This window comes from Suricata suricatta, chromosome 16 (genome assembly GCF_006229205.1).
Source record: "Suricata suricatta isolate VVHF042 chromosome 16, meerkat_22Aug2017_6uvM2_HiC, whole genome shotgun sequence".
In the NCBI taxonomy this organism is placed as follows: Eukaryota; Metazoa; Chordata; class Mammalia; order Carnivora; family Herpestidae; genus Suricata; species Suricata suricatta.
In genome coordinates, this window is record NC_043715.1 from 58,993,378 (window position 1) to 59,007,695 (window position 14,318).

General features: G+C 54.1%; 2 protein-coding genes across 4 annotated transcripts in view; one reads left to right on the forward strand and one right to left on the reverse strand.

Moving 5' to 3' along the window:
- Positions 1–4,818, reverse strand: part of LOC115279934 (alpha-1B-glycoprotein-like) — a 6,139-nt gene extending 1,321 nt beyond the window's left edge. The window contains exon 1 of the mRNA XM_029924430.1: positions 4,441–4,818. Coding sequence (XP_029780290.1) covers positions 4,441–4,818 — 378 coding nt within the window. The remainder of the gene's footprint in view (positions 1–4,440) is intronic.
- A 1,058-nt stretch (positions 4,819–5,876) lies between these two features.
- LOC115281123 (spidroin-2-like) lies at positions 5,877–10,485 on the forward strand. 3 transcript variants are annotated; one of them, XR_003904083.1, is made up of 3 exons: positions 6,613–7,802; positions 8,195–8,639; positions 10,126–10,485. XR_003904083.1 is itself a non-coding variant. In XM_029926449.1 (2 exons), the coding sequence occupies exons 1-2, from the start codon at positions 6,968–6,970 to the stop codon at positions 8,400–8,402; spliced, it is 549 nt and encodes a 182-aa protein (XP_029782309.1). In that variant the 5' UTR covers positions 6,399–6,967; the 3' UTR covers positions 8,403–9,830. The 3 variants fall into 3 exon arrangements, 1 of the variants encoding a protein (XP_029782309.1); XR_003904082.1 differs by lacking the exon at positions 10,126–10,485 and having other exon boundaries at positions 5,877–7,802; positions 8,195–9,830; XM_029926449.1 differs by lacking the exon at positions 10,126–10,485 and having other exon boundaries at positions 6,399–7,308; positions 8,195–9,830.
- Positions 10,486–14,318: the final 3,833 nt, after the last annotated feature.

Genomic DNA, 14,318 nt, shown 5'->3' on the forward strand with positions numbered 1-14,318 from the left:
GGGGGGGGGGGGGGGGACAAAGGGCAAAAGTCCAGAGCCTTGGTAGCCTCATCAGTAAGGATAATCAATAATTATACAACATAAATAAACTAAATAATAAAAATGATTATTAAATATATATAATAGCAAAATATAAAATTAATAAATGAAATGACAAATTAAAATATTTTAAAATAAAATTTAAGAAAAACCTGGGTGGCTTAGTCAGTTAAGCGTCTGGCTTCGGCTCAGGTCATGATCTCACAGTTCATGGGATCAGGCCCCACATCGGGCTCTGTGCTGACAGCTAGCTCAGAGCCTGGAGCCTGCTTCGGAATCTGTGTCTCCCTCTCTCTCTGACCCTCCCTGCTCGTGCTGTCTCTTTTTGTCTCTCAAAGATAAATAAAAAAACATAAAAATTTTTTAAATAAAATTTGACTAATTTTAAAATAAAAATTAAATTAAAATAAAACAAATAATGTAATAAATAATAACTGATAAAGGAAATTTTCAACTTTTAGTGTTCGTAGGCTGCTCCAGGGCACCCAGGAAAGCTACTTGAACATTGATCAAGATCAAAATGACTCCACAAAACCTCAAAGCATGGACTCTTATTCTGCCCTGGACACCCTGTGGTCTGCTTTGTAAAAACAAACAAAAAACAAACAACAAGACAAAAATGAGCGTCCAAACATAAAGATAAGAAAAAAAATACCCGCCCCAGGTTCCCTAAGATTAAGGTCATATGGCCTGGGCCTCCCACATACTAAAAACATAAAGCCTCCAACTTTCTGGAATGCCTTTCATCCAGATGTTTTGCAACTGTTTATGTAAAACACATATATAACTGTGCACCAATGTTCTTTCCCTGAAGTCCACTCTTCTTTCTGAAGACTAGGTATCCTGGGCACCATTTTGGGCTTACATAAAATTCTTTTCCTTTCTCTTGAAAAAATACTTTAGGGGGCACCTGGGTGGCTCAGTCAGTTAAGTGTCCAATTTCTGCTTGGGTCATGACCTCACGGTTTCGGGATTTCAGCCCCATGTCGGATTCTGTGATGACAGCTCAGAGTCTGGAGCCTGCCTCAGAGTCTGTGTCTCTCTCTTTCTCTGACCCTCCTCTGCTCTCTCTCTCTCTCTCAAAAATTAAAAAAAAATTATTTTTAATTGAAATTTTGCTCATCTCTATCGGCATAACAAATAATGTAAATGAATAAAGGAAGAAATAAAATAAAAAATAAAAGATGGAATAATAGTGAAGTAACTAAGCAGTAAAATGATTGAGATGAAAATAATGAAAAAAATAATTTATAATAAAACAGGAAGTGATAAATAAAACTACATAATAAAACCTGAGGTGCCTATTACTAGGTTGTTCTCAGTGCTCTGTGCTCGGAGACTTAGGTAGTGTCAGGATAACTGTCGCTCCTGTTAGATGTGCAGGAACGAAGACCAGGCAGGGTCCTGTCCTCCCGCTGACTTCCTGTCTGCACAGTCTCTCATCTCTGAACAGCTGAAGACTGCAGGGTTGCTTTTCGCTGCAGGGATGCTGAGCTTATGTGGAAAATTTCCAGTAATTTTCACTCCAAACCATTTTCCTACAGATCACTGAGGAGGAAATTTTCCTCATCGTGGTTGTGATGTCCAAGGGCAAAATAATCCACCAGAGATGATTGGGAGCAGCGTCCTGAAAAGAACCACATCCAGTTACTCTGAAGTGTCCTTGGCCGAAAACGTGTATCGAGATTTGGTGAAATGCTTCCTGATTCTTTCAGGTTTTAAGTCAACTTATTTCAGGTCACTGGTGCCCCTGGGTTCCTGATTATTAGGAATTTGCAAAAAGTGACAGAAAAGCAACAGTGGGTCAAGGGACAGTTGGTGAAACAATTTCACCAAATACTGAAATTCCTGGAACTGTAGATAAAGGAATACCTATCTGCCTTCCGCAGAAAAGGGGACAGAACCAAGGAACAGGGGCCCGAGCTCTCGGGCTCAGTGACGTGTTGATTTAGTGTCCTCACAAACTCAAACGCCAGAGGCTGTGCTGGACAAGGCCATCTTTGTTCGTCCGTGGCCTCCACGAGTGTGGGAGACTGGCCTCAGACCCGGGACGGACAGGCCACCCTTCTCCAGCTCAGCTCCAAGCCACTCAGCATCTGGGCTGACTAAGATTTCATGGGGCCGCATCCGGGCCCAGAAGGACACTGACCTTGCTGCCTCCCCTCGCATGGGTGGCCCTGAGCAGAGCTGAACCTAGGACATCCAACACATTCCCCATTGTGGGGAACTGCCACACTGTGCTTGGTTTCTCCAACTGATCATGGAACCACCTGGAGCTCGAGACCCAAACAGAGGTGCTCAGAGCCCCTAGAATGAGGGACTTCAAGCGAATGTGCGGACACCTGGGGCACTTGGCAAGCATGTCGTCCCCCGTGCCCAACTACTCACACAGTGATCCGGCACCGTGTGTGCCAGCGGGAGGCCGTGAGGGAACCATCTCTTTCCCAGCGCCTGTGGGTTTGAGTCCACAGATCTTTCCAGGCGGGAAGTGGTTGCTGGCCTCCCCTGTTTCTGGGTCTCTGCCCGTCTGCCTTGAGACACTGACTGTGCGGCTCTCCAAGAACAGAGGTGGGAACGACATGGGCGTCCTGGGGGGCAGGGAGCCCCTGGGGGCTTGTGGGCTCCACCTGCCTGCCAGTGCTGACCATCCCAACAACAGACGGATATGAACCTAACCTGCAAGGGCCACCATGCCCAGGGCTGACGGAGCCGGGCTCAGCGGCCATGACTCCTGCAGGGTCCTGACAGCCCCGCCTGGGGAAGGCCACGGGAGGAGCTTTCTCTAGAAAGAGGAGCTTTCTGTGCAAATAAAATAGACACGTTGGGGCGTCCAGATTTCACAGAGGACCACTTGTACACTGGACTGACCAAACTGTCGGGTTGTGTGGACCCCGTGTGGGTGGACTGATCAGCCTCTTCCAGCTAACTCGCCTCACTCAGACTTTGTCCCTCTGAGGACAGGTGGCCAGAAAGACCTGGAAGATAAAAAGGCTCTTGCACAACCTGCTCCCGCACAGCACCTGGGAATGGAAAACGATGGGGCCAGCTACTGTGGAAAACAGCCTGGCAGTTCCCCCAAAGGGTAAACGTGAGGTGAGGTCATGACATAGCAATTCCACTCCTAAATGTCTACGCAAGAGAAACCGAGAGCGGCATTCAGGCACAATCTGCACACAAAGGTTCACTGCAGCGTTTTTTAGAAGAGCCCAAAGGTATAATAACCCAAATGCCCGCCACCTGATAAATGGATGATCAAGATGTGGTCTATCCACACGAGGAAATATTACTCGGCAGGAAAATGGAATGAAATGCTAATACGTGACTGGTCCTCAGCAAACAGTAAGCTCCGTGAACGAAGCCAGGCACAACGAGACCACATTGTACCTTCCCATTTATGTGAGAAATCCGGGAGAGGCAAATCCGGAGACAAAATGTATGCTGGTGACAGCCAGGGGCTGAGGGAAGGAAGAGGGGGGCATCACTGCTTACTGATCTGCAGTTTCATTTTGGGGTGCTGGAAGTGTTCCGGAATTAGACAGTGCTGATGCTTGCACACCATAGCAAATACATTAAAAACTGAAAATTATACTCAGAGCCAAACTGAACTGTACCCTTCAAAATGGTTCACTTACATTAAGTGAACTGTAACTCAGAAAATACCCCAAAATACGACAGAACGTACACATGGCACAAATCTTCGTGCCCGTGGTGTGCGCAGGCGTCTGCCTGGGGGAGTCCACTCTGCAGCGTCCAGGTTGTCGCCTGAGCTGGGGCCGCAGTCACAGTAATGCATGGGACGGGGGTCCGTGTTCATTATAAACATACTCTTATAATGGGAAGAAAAAAGGGACTTCAGACGTGCCAGGTACACATAAACTACGACTTCCTCCACCTGGCGGAGCGGACTGCACACCAAGCAGAGCTGGCACATCAGAGGCTTCACCTCAGCACTCTCCTGAGCCCCCACTTTTCTTCAACCAAGGGGCTCTTAATCCACCCAACAAAACCTTGATGGGAAGCTAGACACACGTGCTGTACAGGCAGGCCACAAGCTGGGGCACAGGGTGACGCTTTGGGGAATCTCAAGCCCCAAGGCACTGCCAGGCCTGGTTTGCAGATGGGAAGCCAGGGACGCAGGCTGCGCCCCACTCTGTCCGACCCTGGAGCCCTGACCTCCACACTCGGTTTGGCCACTGGCTCCCACCACCATCCACAGCCTTCAGCCCCTGCCTCTGGCAAGTGTGGGCTTCGCCCTGGGGGGTGACTGCCATTGGAGAGCCGGTGCAAAGCAGGCCCTTCCCCGCACCTCCCCAGCCCCGCCCCCCGCCCCCTCAGCCTCTGCGTCTGGGCACCGACGGTTCTGCAGAGTTCCCCGCTCAGCCTCCCAGAGGGCAGGCTGACCTTGCAGGGGGCCAACTGCACACTGAGGGAGAAGCCGTGAGCACGGGTGTGCGGACTGTCACCCCTTTCCTCCTCATACCACTGGCCCTCCAGAGCGAACTCCAGCCCCCACGGAGAGCAGGGGCGCCCACGGTGAGGGCCGTACTGCAGGGGCGAAGGCACCCCGGCTCTGCGTATCATCTCTGGGGAGGAACCAGGCCTTCCACTACCCAACATCCTGGAAGCCCCGTAGCCAGGATCCGGGTCGCTCTGACAGGACACCAGGTCACCGCACTCCAGGTGTGAAGGACAGTGAGTGGGACCTGGGTGCCTGCCCTGCCTCCGCCCCAGGGCTTCCAGTAAATGCCGCCCCTTCAGGGTCGTGGCTGCTGGCCTCATGCCCGGGTTTGCATAACAGCTGGCGGCCAGAGCAGGTCCCCAGGCCAGCATCCTACAGGACCTCCTGGAACCTCAGGGACCCAGAGGCCAAGGACCCACCGGGGTGGGAAAACACACGTGGGACAGCCTGGCCAACCCGAGACAGCCAATCGCCATGGAATCCGTGGGGTGAGGGGTCTGGAGAGTGATGTAACCAGGCCTGGACAGATGCCACCGAAGAGAGCTGGAGCGGTGTGAATGGTACCCCCATCTATAAAAGGTACATCCACACCCTAAGCCCCAGAACCTATGACAATGACCGTAGCTGGGAAAGGATTTTTGCAGATGTAGTGAAGGATCTTCAGCTGAGATCACCTGAATGCCCTGTGTGGGCCCTAAATCCAATAACAAGAATCCTTTTAAAGGAGAAACAGAGAAGGGGCTCCTGGGTGGCTCAGTCGGTTGGTCTTCTGGCTTCTGCTCAGGTCATGATCTCACAGTTTGTGGGTTCGAGCCCTGCATCAGATTCTGTGCTGACAGCTAGCTCAGAGCCTACAGCCTGTGTCAGATTCTGTCTCCCTCTCTCTCTCTCTGACCTTCCCTTGCTCACGCTGTCCTGTCTCAAAAATAAATTAAAAACATTAAAAAAAAGAGAGAGAGACAGACAGAGAGAGAAACAGAGCAGAGGAGGCCAAGATTGAGTGCTGGAGCCACGAGCCACGGGACAGGTTACAAAGGAGCCAGCGGAAGCCAGGGCAGCGGCGTGGGGTGGTTTCCGCCTCAGGACCTTCTGAGCAGAGCCCTGCTGACACCCGTTGTCAGCCTTCTGGCCTCCAAAACTGAGAAGAGGGGTGCCTGGGTGGCTCAGTCGGTTAAGCGGCCAACTTCAGCTCACGTCATGATCTGGTGGTTCAGGATTTCGAGCCCCATGTCGGGCTCTGTGCTGGCAGCTCAGAGCCTGGAGGACCCTGCTTCAGATTCTGTGTCTCCCTCTCTCTCTGTTCCTCCCCCGCTCAAGCTCTGTCTCTCTGTTTCTCAAGGATAAGTAACCATTCAAAAGAAACTGAGAATAAGTTTCTCTCACTTTAAGCCACCGAGTTGCTAATAATTTATTACAGTAGCCACAGAATATTAATACGGAGAATTGTCCAATACCCTTGATAGGACGAGTGGGTTATGTGGAGTGGTGGGGTTTCTGGTGACACAGAAGGTCAGGTAAGACTCATGGGTCCCAGGAGAAAGGGGCAGCTCCCACCAAGCAGGAAGGGACCCTGAATTCACAGGATTTGGGGACCAAGGGTCACCCATAGCCTGGTGCCCAGGACATCTCCAGAACTGGCCCCAGAAACCCAGCTTCCATAGGTGGCTTCCTCCGCCTGTCTATGGGGACAGAAACCCGCCTCCCAGCGGCAGACACAGCAGGTGCAAGCTGCAGACCAGGGAAGGATCTCGCTGCCTCTCTTGGCTTGCTCCCAGCCTGCATCTTTAAACCACCCTACGTGTACCCGGATGACCTTCCTTCCAGTCATGGACCTGAGAGCCGAGGCTGAGCTCGGCAAGGGCTCCTGGGAGCCTGTCCCCAACCCTGCTCTGCAGCTGTCCCAGATGTTCTGACCGTGACCTCCCATCTGCCCTCAGTGAGCATGCCCTGCACCCTGAGGGCTCGCTGGGTCCGTCTTATGGCTCTCCCGGGCTGCTGGTGGTTGGGACCAGGACACAAAGCAGCCACCTTGGGGCAAACAGGAGGCTGCGAGATGAACGTATCCAAGTCGGAGCCCTGAAGAAATCCGGGACGAGAGCACACGGGGTGTTAGCGGCGCTGGCCTTCCTCAGAGCTTGGGCACAGCTCACTGAGGCTGATATTCTACAGTGTACTCGCCGGGGGACGGGCAGGGCATGGCCCCGGGGGGCAGGGGTGCCCCGAGTGCGGGCAAGGCTCGCTTCTGTGCCTGTCTCCCTCTTCCCCGAGGTGCCTCCGCGCTCGTGGGTCTGGCCCTCGAGGACACGCAAGCTTCAGCACTCTCAGGCCATCCGCCATTTGGGAGTCGTTGCAGGCGGTGGAGACAACCGCGGGATCCTTCCAGAGCGGGAATGAACAAGGGCAGAATTTGAATTAGTGAAGAATAACATCGCGGGGCGGCGCCAGGGCGTGGGAAAGGTTGGCTTCTTAATGTCTCTGAGGAAGAGGAGCCAGGAGTGCAAAGGCCGGGAGGCGGGACCAGAGGCCGTCGGGAGGCCGCGTCGGCCAAGGGGAGGATATGGGCTTGATCGGGAGACTCGCGACGACGGGTCCTGGGCCTGGCGCCCCCCACGCGGGCCCCTGGGAAGGCGGGAGCCAGAACTAGGGCCGACTGACCGGCCGGAACTGAAGGCCGGAGCTGCAGGCGCCGGCCCGGACCCCGGGCGAGCGGACCGGAAGCCCGAGGGCTCCGCCCCGAGGCCTGCGCACCCCGGAGGGGACGGAACGGCTGCGGCGGCCGCGCTGGGCGCTCGGAGGGGCCCGGGTCCCTGGTACGCGCCCCACGACACTTCCCCGAGGGGCGGGGGGCCCGCTCCGGTCCCCTGGTCCCCGCACGCAGCGCGGAGCCCTCTTCCCTCCGCCTTCGGGCCGCGGCACGGAGGGAGAAGTGCCTCTGCCCGAGAGCCGGGCCCGTAGGGAACCGAGGTCCCGCCGCGCGCGGCCGTCCCTCCCCAGGACTCCCAGCCGTCCTGCCGGCCGCGGCCAGCCACGCCCGCCCGGCGGGGCGTTAACTCCGTGGGCGCCCGGGAGGCGGCGTCCCAAATTCAGCGGTCCCGCCTTCCCCGGCAAAGCCGGTGTTTGGTAGCCCTTGCTTCCAGGCAGACTTCCGGGGATCCGGGCCCAGAAGGGATCTGCCTTGTGTAGCCTCGCTAGGGGACGAAGAGCTGGGGATGGGAGACGTGTGGGTCGCTCTGAAAAGACAGGGGGAGCCGGCTGTTCTCTGGACCAGTGACATCTCTGGAATCGCTGGGGTGGGCTCCAGCCTGTGAGTCAAACCTCCACCATTGATTCCAATACATGCCCCATTTGAGACCCGCGACTCCCCCAGCCTCTAAGGTGACACTACCCCTGCCTGCCCAGGTGGAGCTGGTCAGGCCTCCCCTCCCATTTCTGTCACCCTCATCTTGTGCCCATGTGTCTCGTGGCTCCTGCCTCATGTAGACAGTTCTTATGTCATCAGCCAATTCACCGCATGTGTCACCTCCAGCAACCCAGCTCTGCCTGCCCCACCTTTCTGCTCATGGTGTGTGTGTGTGTGTGTGTGTGTGTGTGTGTGTGTGTGTGTGTGTAAGGGCCGCTGGGCCTATCCCACTCCCTTTCTTGACGTCTGACTATCTGGACATTGAATGCCTGACGCAGGTCTGTCTCCCTGTCCAGGGACAAGTCAGGGCCCGGTTTGGAGTCCTGTGTGGTACTTAGCATGCTGAAGGAAGATGGATGGAGCCGGCACGGAAGAGCACGTGGAGGGCCGCCGCCCATGTGCCCACCCTGGCAGCACACGAAGGACTTGCCCAGAGTTGCCCACGTGAAGGAGTGCAGCCCCGCCTATGTGAGTGTGTGTCGGGAAGTGAGCAGTTTCCACTAATGGCCGAAGGCCCGGCGCATTACCTGCGGCTTTCACTGCCGGGTCCTCCGGGGCTCGATGAGGATTACCCAAATCGGGACGTCTCATGCCTGTGGGTGCACTGCTGTTGACGGAGCTTCAAGCGCTTGCAGAAAAGGAGTTCCTGCTCTGACTGCACAGGAAGGGCCTCGCCTTGGATGAATTATCTGGTGTCTGGCCACCGCACAAAGGCCTTTCTGCTGTTGAGGCGGACTGAAGGTGGGTACCGGTGCTGGGGGTGTGCCTAGGTGGGGGCTGGCTACAGGCCCTGGGGAAGGACTGCATGCCCTTCCCCCGCTTACAGAAGCCTGTTGCCTGAGTGGACTGCCCCACAGCCCAGGGCCACTGCTGGGAGCAGCACCAGGAAAGCCAGTCACTCCACTCACAGGCCACATACAGAGGGCTTCAGGAGGGAGAACCCCGGTCGTGCACGTTACTGGAGAGCAGGTGGAGTCCCACATGAGGAATCCAACTCCCTCAAATTATAAGATCACCGGACCGGGGCTCGTGCCAAAGCCGCAGCCCTCGGAGCCTGTGTGCTAAGAAAGTTGTCCTGCCACCCGCCAACACCTCCCAGGCCCCTCGCCTGAGGGGGCAGAGCCCAGCGCTGTCCTCTGCCAGGAGCCTTGGCTCCACCTTGGGTCTCTTCTAAAGGCCCAAGGCAGTTCCCTGGATTCAGTCTCAGGGACTCTTCCCGGCTCAGCATCCTGGGCAGGAGCCTACATCCTGGAGCTGGCCTTCAATTCAGAATCCTAGCTGGAAGAGTTGAAGAGAAACGGACAGGCTGGCAATCCCCACGAGGGCAAAAGGGTGCCAGAAGTCACGGAGCAAACCCAAGCAGCCGCAGGAATCTTGGATAGCTTGGCCAGATTTCCTCAAGACTCCTGAAGTCTGTAAAAGATGAGAGACATAAAGAAAGGAATTTCAGCAGGACCTGAGGGCAGCCAGCTCAGTGGGTAGCGGTCAGGGGTGGGTCACCTCTTTGTCTCTCTAGGCTTGGTTCCTCCCCTACCCTGTCTGCTCTCACCTGTCTGACCACTGACCCCCTGCTGGTTTCTGCCTCCCTCTTACTCATCTTCATCCCCAGCTGCCCAGTAGAAGCTTCCACATTGTCCCCCAGACACGCCATACCCAGCTCCAGCTGTTTGGTGGCTGTACCAAAGCCGTGCTGGGAATTGCTGCGAACCAGGCTTTAGAGTCTAGGATAGGTGAGGCCTAGTCAGAAAAATGGACCCCAAAGATGTCTGCATCCTACTCCCCACTGCCTGTCACTATGACCTCCTGCAGCAAAAGGGACATTTGCAGACGTGATGTAAAACCACCAGGGGGCGCATGAAGGGCTCAGTTGGTTAAGCATCCGACTTTGGCTCAGGTCAGGATCTCATGGTCCAGTGGTTCCAGCCCTGCATCTGGCTCTGTGCTGACAGCTCAGAGCCTGGAGGCTGCTTCCGATTCTGTGTCCTCCCCACTCTCTGCCCCTCCAGCATTCGTGCTCAGTCTCAAAAATAAATAAAACGTTAAAAAAAATCATGAGATAGAGGGTCGCCTGGGTGGTTCAGTTGGTTGAGTGTCCAACTCTTGATTTCCGCTCAGGTTGTGATCTCATGGTTAATGGGAACCAGCCCTGTGTTGGACTCTGTGCAGACAGTGCAGAGCCTGCTTGGAATTTTCTCTCTTTCTCTCTCTCTCTCTTTCTCTCCCGCAGCCCCACTCATGTGGTCTGTCTTCAAGAAAGTGGGTAAGTATTTTTTTTAATGATGAGTTAGGAATATTATCCTAGATTGTTCAGGCAGACCCAGTATAATCACAGGAGTCCTTAAAAGAGAAGCTAGAGAGTTAGAGTCAGGGAAGGAGATGTGATGACAGAAGCAGAGGTCAGAGTAATGTGGTCACAAGGCAAGGAATGTGAGCAGCCTCCAGAACCTGGAAAAGGGAAGAATCCAGATTCTACCCTGGAGCCTCCAGAAGGAATGCACCCCTGCCTACTCCTTGAATTGACCTCCTAAGGGTGACTGTGGAGGAAGACCTCTAAGATAATAAACATGTATTGTTTTTGTTTTTAAAAGCTTTTAGTGTTTATTTTTGAGAGAGAGAGAGAGAGAGAGCGAGAGCGTGCACAAGCCGGGGAGGGACAGATAGAGAGAAGGAGACACAGAACCCAAAGCAGTCTCCAGGCTTCAAGCTGTCAGCCCAGAGCTGGACACGGGGACCGAACCCACAAACTGCACTGTAATGACCCGAGCTGAAGTTAGGGGCCTAACCGACTAATCCACTGGTTGCCCAAATCTACATTGTTTTAAATCACTTAGTCCGTGGTAATTTGTTACAGCAGCAAGAAAAGGTACAGTCTTCATCACACACTGGGAGATCATTGACAATTTCCAACCCTGGCCCATCCCCCTTTGGTCAGAGGGCAGGCAAGCCCAGAGCCTTGCCCATCAACATCATCAAGGACAACGTAACCACAGTTGTCTGTCCACGTATTTACGCATAGAATTTCCTTCATTTTCCAGCTGGTTTTGCATTTTTTAAAAGTTTTTTTTAATGTTTTATTTATTTATGAGACCAGAGAGTCGGGCCATTAGCCAGGAGGGCAAGAGGGAGCAGGAAACACAGAATCGGAAGCAGGCTCCAGGCTTTGAGCTGTCAGGACAAAACCCAACGCTGGGCTCAAAACTAACGAACGTGAGATCATGACCTGAGCCAAAGTAGGAGGCTTGGCCTACTTAACCCCTTAGGCGCCCCATGATTTTGCATTTTTGGTTGATGCTGTCAAGTTTCCCTACCATAAAAAGGATCTAGGCAAAAACAAGAGAATTGATGTAAAAAGGTGGTCCTCAACCAGGGAATTTTCCCCCTGGGGAACACGCAGCAATGTCTGGAGACATTTTTGTGTGTCACAAGTGGGCCTGGGCGCACTACTCACACACAGGGGGTGGAAGCCAGGGATGCTGCTAAGCATCCCAAAATGCACAGGACAACCCCACCCCCACCCCTTGAAAGGGCAGTAGTGCTGAGGTGAAGAAACTCTAGTGTAAAGAAATCATGAAGTACAGGTATCACACACAATGGTCAAGGTCGTCAGGGGAAGGTGGGACCAGGCCTGGAACAACATGGAAAAAGCTACATATAAAAGGCCACCCATCCTATTATTCCGTTTGCATACAACGAGCAGACCCACACAGAAAGCAGACTCCACAGTCTACTCTGCATCCCACTGTTGCCGGGACAACATATGCATGACCCGTCCTAACAGCTGGGCCGAGTTATGTATTGCTGAGTACCAAAACTCCCCAATACCATGTTTTCCTATGTTGTATGTGGAGATCAAGATTTGGGCAAAGCTCTATATTGACTAGAGCCTCAAATGGGGTCGCTCCCAAGCTGGAAATGGCTGGGGAGGCAGAAGGAGCCTGGCACACAGCATGGTTCCATAAATGTCTGATAAAGGGACAGCCCAGTATAAATTAGGTGAAAGCGGCCACAATTTTCTGAGTGCCCGTTAGGTACCACCTAGCCCTGTAGTGTAAGTATTACACGGAATGATTCAATTGGTCTTCACGCCACGTCTGGAAAGGCAGCGGCAACTCATCCATTGCACAGATGGAGAAGTGGAGGCTCAGAAAGAGAAAGCCGGATATGGGCCAAATTCTTAGCCTTCCTGTCTTCAGCAATCTGCACATTTTAGGTCCCAGAGTCACTGCAGGGCTTTAAATGCAGATCCGGGGCCACCCGGGGAGAGCCTGGAGTACACAACCGCCCTTGAAGTGGTTACTCTGGCGATTCACAACTTTACCAAAGTGGAAGCTGAGGCCCAGGCAGGAAAGCCACGCATCCCAGGCGGAACTCATGCGACCGTTCTTGGGGCCACCGTTCACGACTCGGTCAAGTGCTCACCTTCGTCCTAACCCCACACCTGCCCCGCCCGCCGCAAAAGCAAGGCTACCCACCGAACCTCACCCCCCACCCCAAACCCAACTGGAACTGGCCGAGCCAGGGCCTGGGCGGAAGTAAGGGGCCACGCAGAAGCCCTCAGCTGAGCTCTGAGTCCCGAGGCTACGACGCAGCAGGTGGCGCAAGCCGCTCGTGCCTTCTAGGCCAGGGCCCACCGCGCCCGCCCGAGTCAGACCCGTGACTCTTCTGTCCCGGAGCCAACACACCGAGCCTTCCGCGACCCCACCCGGACCCGAAGTGCCGGGAGCCCAGCCGCTCGTCCCCCGCGGGTTTCGGGTGGGCAACTCTGGGCGCCCGGAACACTGCCACCTGGTTCTGAGCGGCCCGCAAGGGGACGCCAGGCACAGCGCCGCCTTCCCGCCCGGTTTCGGGCCTGAAAGACCCGGGCGGAAGGCCAGAAGGGGCCAACGCGCAGGCTTGAGGGAAATGTAGTTCCGCCCGCCGGGCGACCCCAACTCTCGGCCGCGTCCTTCTAGGGGGAGAATGCGGGGGAGAGGCATGCGCGCCGCCTGGAAGCGAGGACGGACCCTCACAGTTACCGGTGCAAGCGCCAAACGTACCCCTCCCCCCAGCCCGACGGGAGAGCGAGGTGAAGACTACAGTGTGCAGGTGAAGGTGGAGCCTTCTTGCGGTTGGCCGTTGCCTTGGAGACGCCCGGCGTCCTCAGCCGTCCAGTCATTGCTGGTGATCCGTCCTTTCCAGGACAGGGCGAGGCTCTTCAGCGTGGTCCCGACTCACGACTGCCTGATCGCCTTCCAGATGTTTGGGCACTGTCCTTGGACACACTCCGCCCCCTGTTCCCCCGATTCCCGATGGCTAGATGCTCCCGACTCCATTACCCATAACTTCCAAAATCTCAACTCTAGTTCCGCCAATCCTAATGCCTGGTTCTCCCTCAGTTCGTGCATGAATTTCCCTATATTTGTCTCTAGTTGTTCTTCATTTCCTGCCTCTCGGTAACCCAAGTCCAGATCCGCTTTTCTCCCCCAAAGTGTGCCTTGCAACTCCAAATTGTAGCCCCCAGGAATCCGTCTCTGTGAGACTGTTCTGAATTCATCCATCTGGTCTCCAAAATTGGAGAGCCTGCCCTGCACCTAATAATGGAAAATCTCAACTTTTAATGTTTGTGGGCCCTGCTCCAGGGCTCCCAGAGAAGCTATACATAAATCTGTGCCAAGGTCAAAGTGTGGACTCTATTTCTACCCTTGAGGAGACATTGTATGTCTGCCTGATTAACAAAATAACCGCAAAATAGCATTACAACCATAACGATAAGAAAAACAAAGGAAACACCTTCCTGTTTCCCATAAAATTGAGTCCTACGGACTTGCACATCTTTCAAGACATAAGGTCTGTAACTTTTGGATGTTTTGCATCATGGATTGATTACTAACTAGGTAAAAAAAATGTCTAACCCTGCACCAAACCCTCCATCCCCACATCACTCTCTTTATGAAGATTGTGTACCCCAGGCACCTGTCCTAACTAGGGCTTGAATAAAACGCTTTTCTCCTTAAAACATTTTATTACAGTGTTTTGTTCATTTGGTGTCAGCATCCCACTAATTCTGGATATTTGGATCTCCAAAGTGTGTTTCTGGGTTTAACCGTTATGGAACTCTCTGAGACGCCTATGAAGACTCTGCTCCAAGTTCCGAAATGCAACCCGATCTTATTCTTGTGTTTTTATTCCCAGGTGCCCCAAGGGAGGGGACAGGTCTGGAACTGATCCGCTCCAGCAGATTCCCAGTGTGGGGACCGATTCTGTCAAGGTGGGGTTGAGTGTATCTGGAGCGTCAGGCTACCTGCCCAGGCCTGCTGGGGACAGGCAGAGGTGCCTGCGAAGTAGGAGGCAGCGTGATGGGAGAAAGCAAAAAGGGATCAGGAAAAATATGGACCCAGGAGCCAATCCTTGGCCCCTTTATCTTCAGGGTCCAACCCAGAG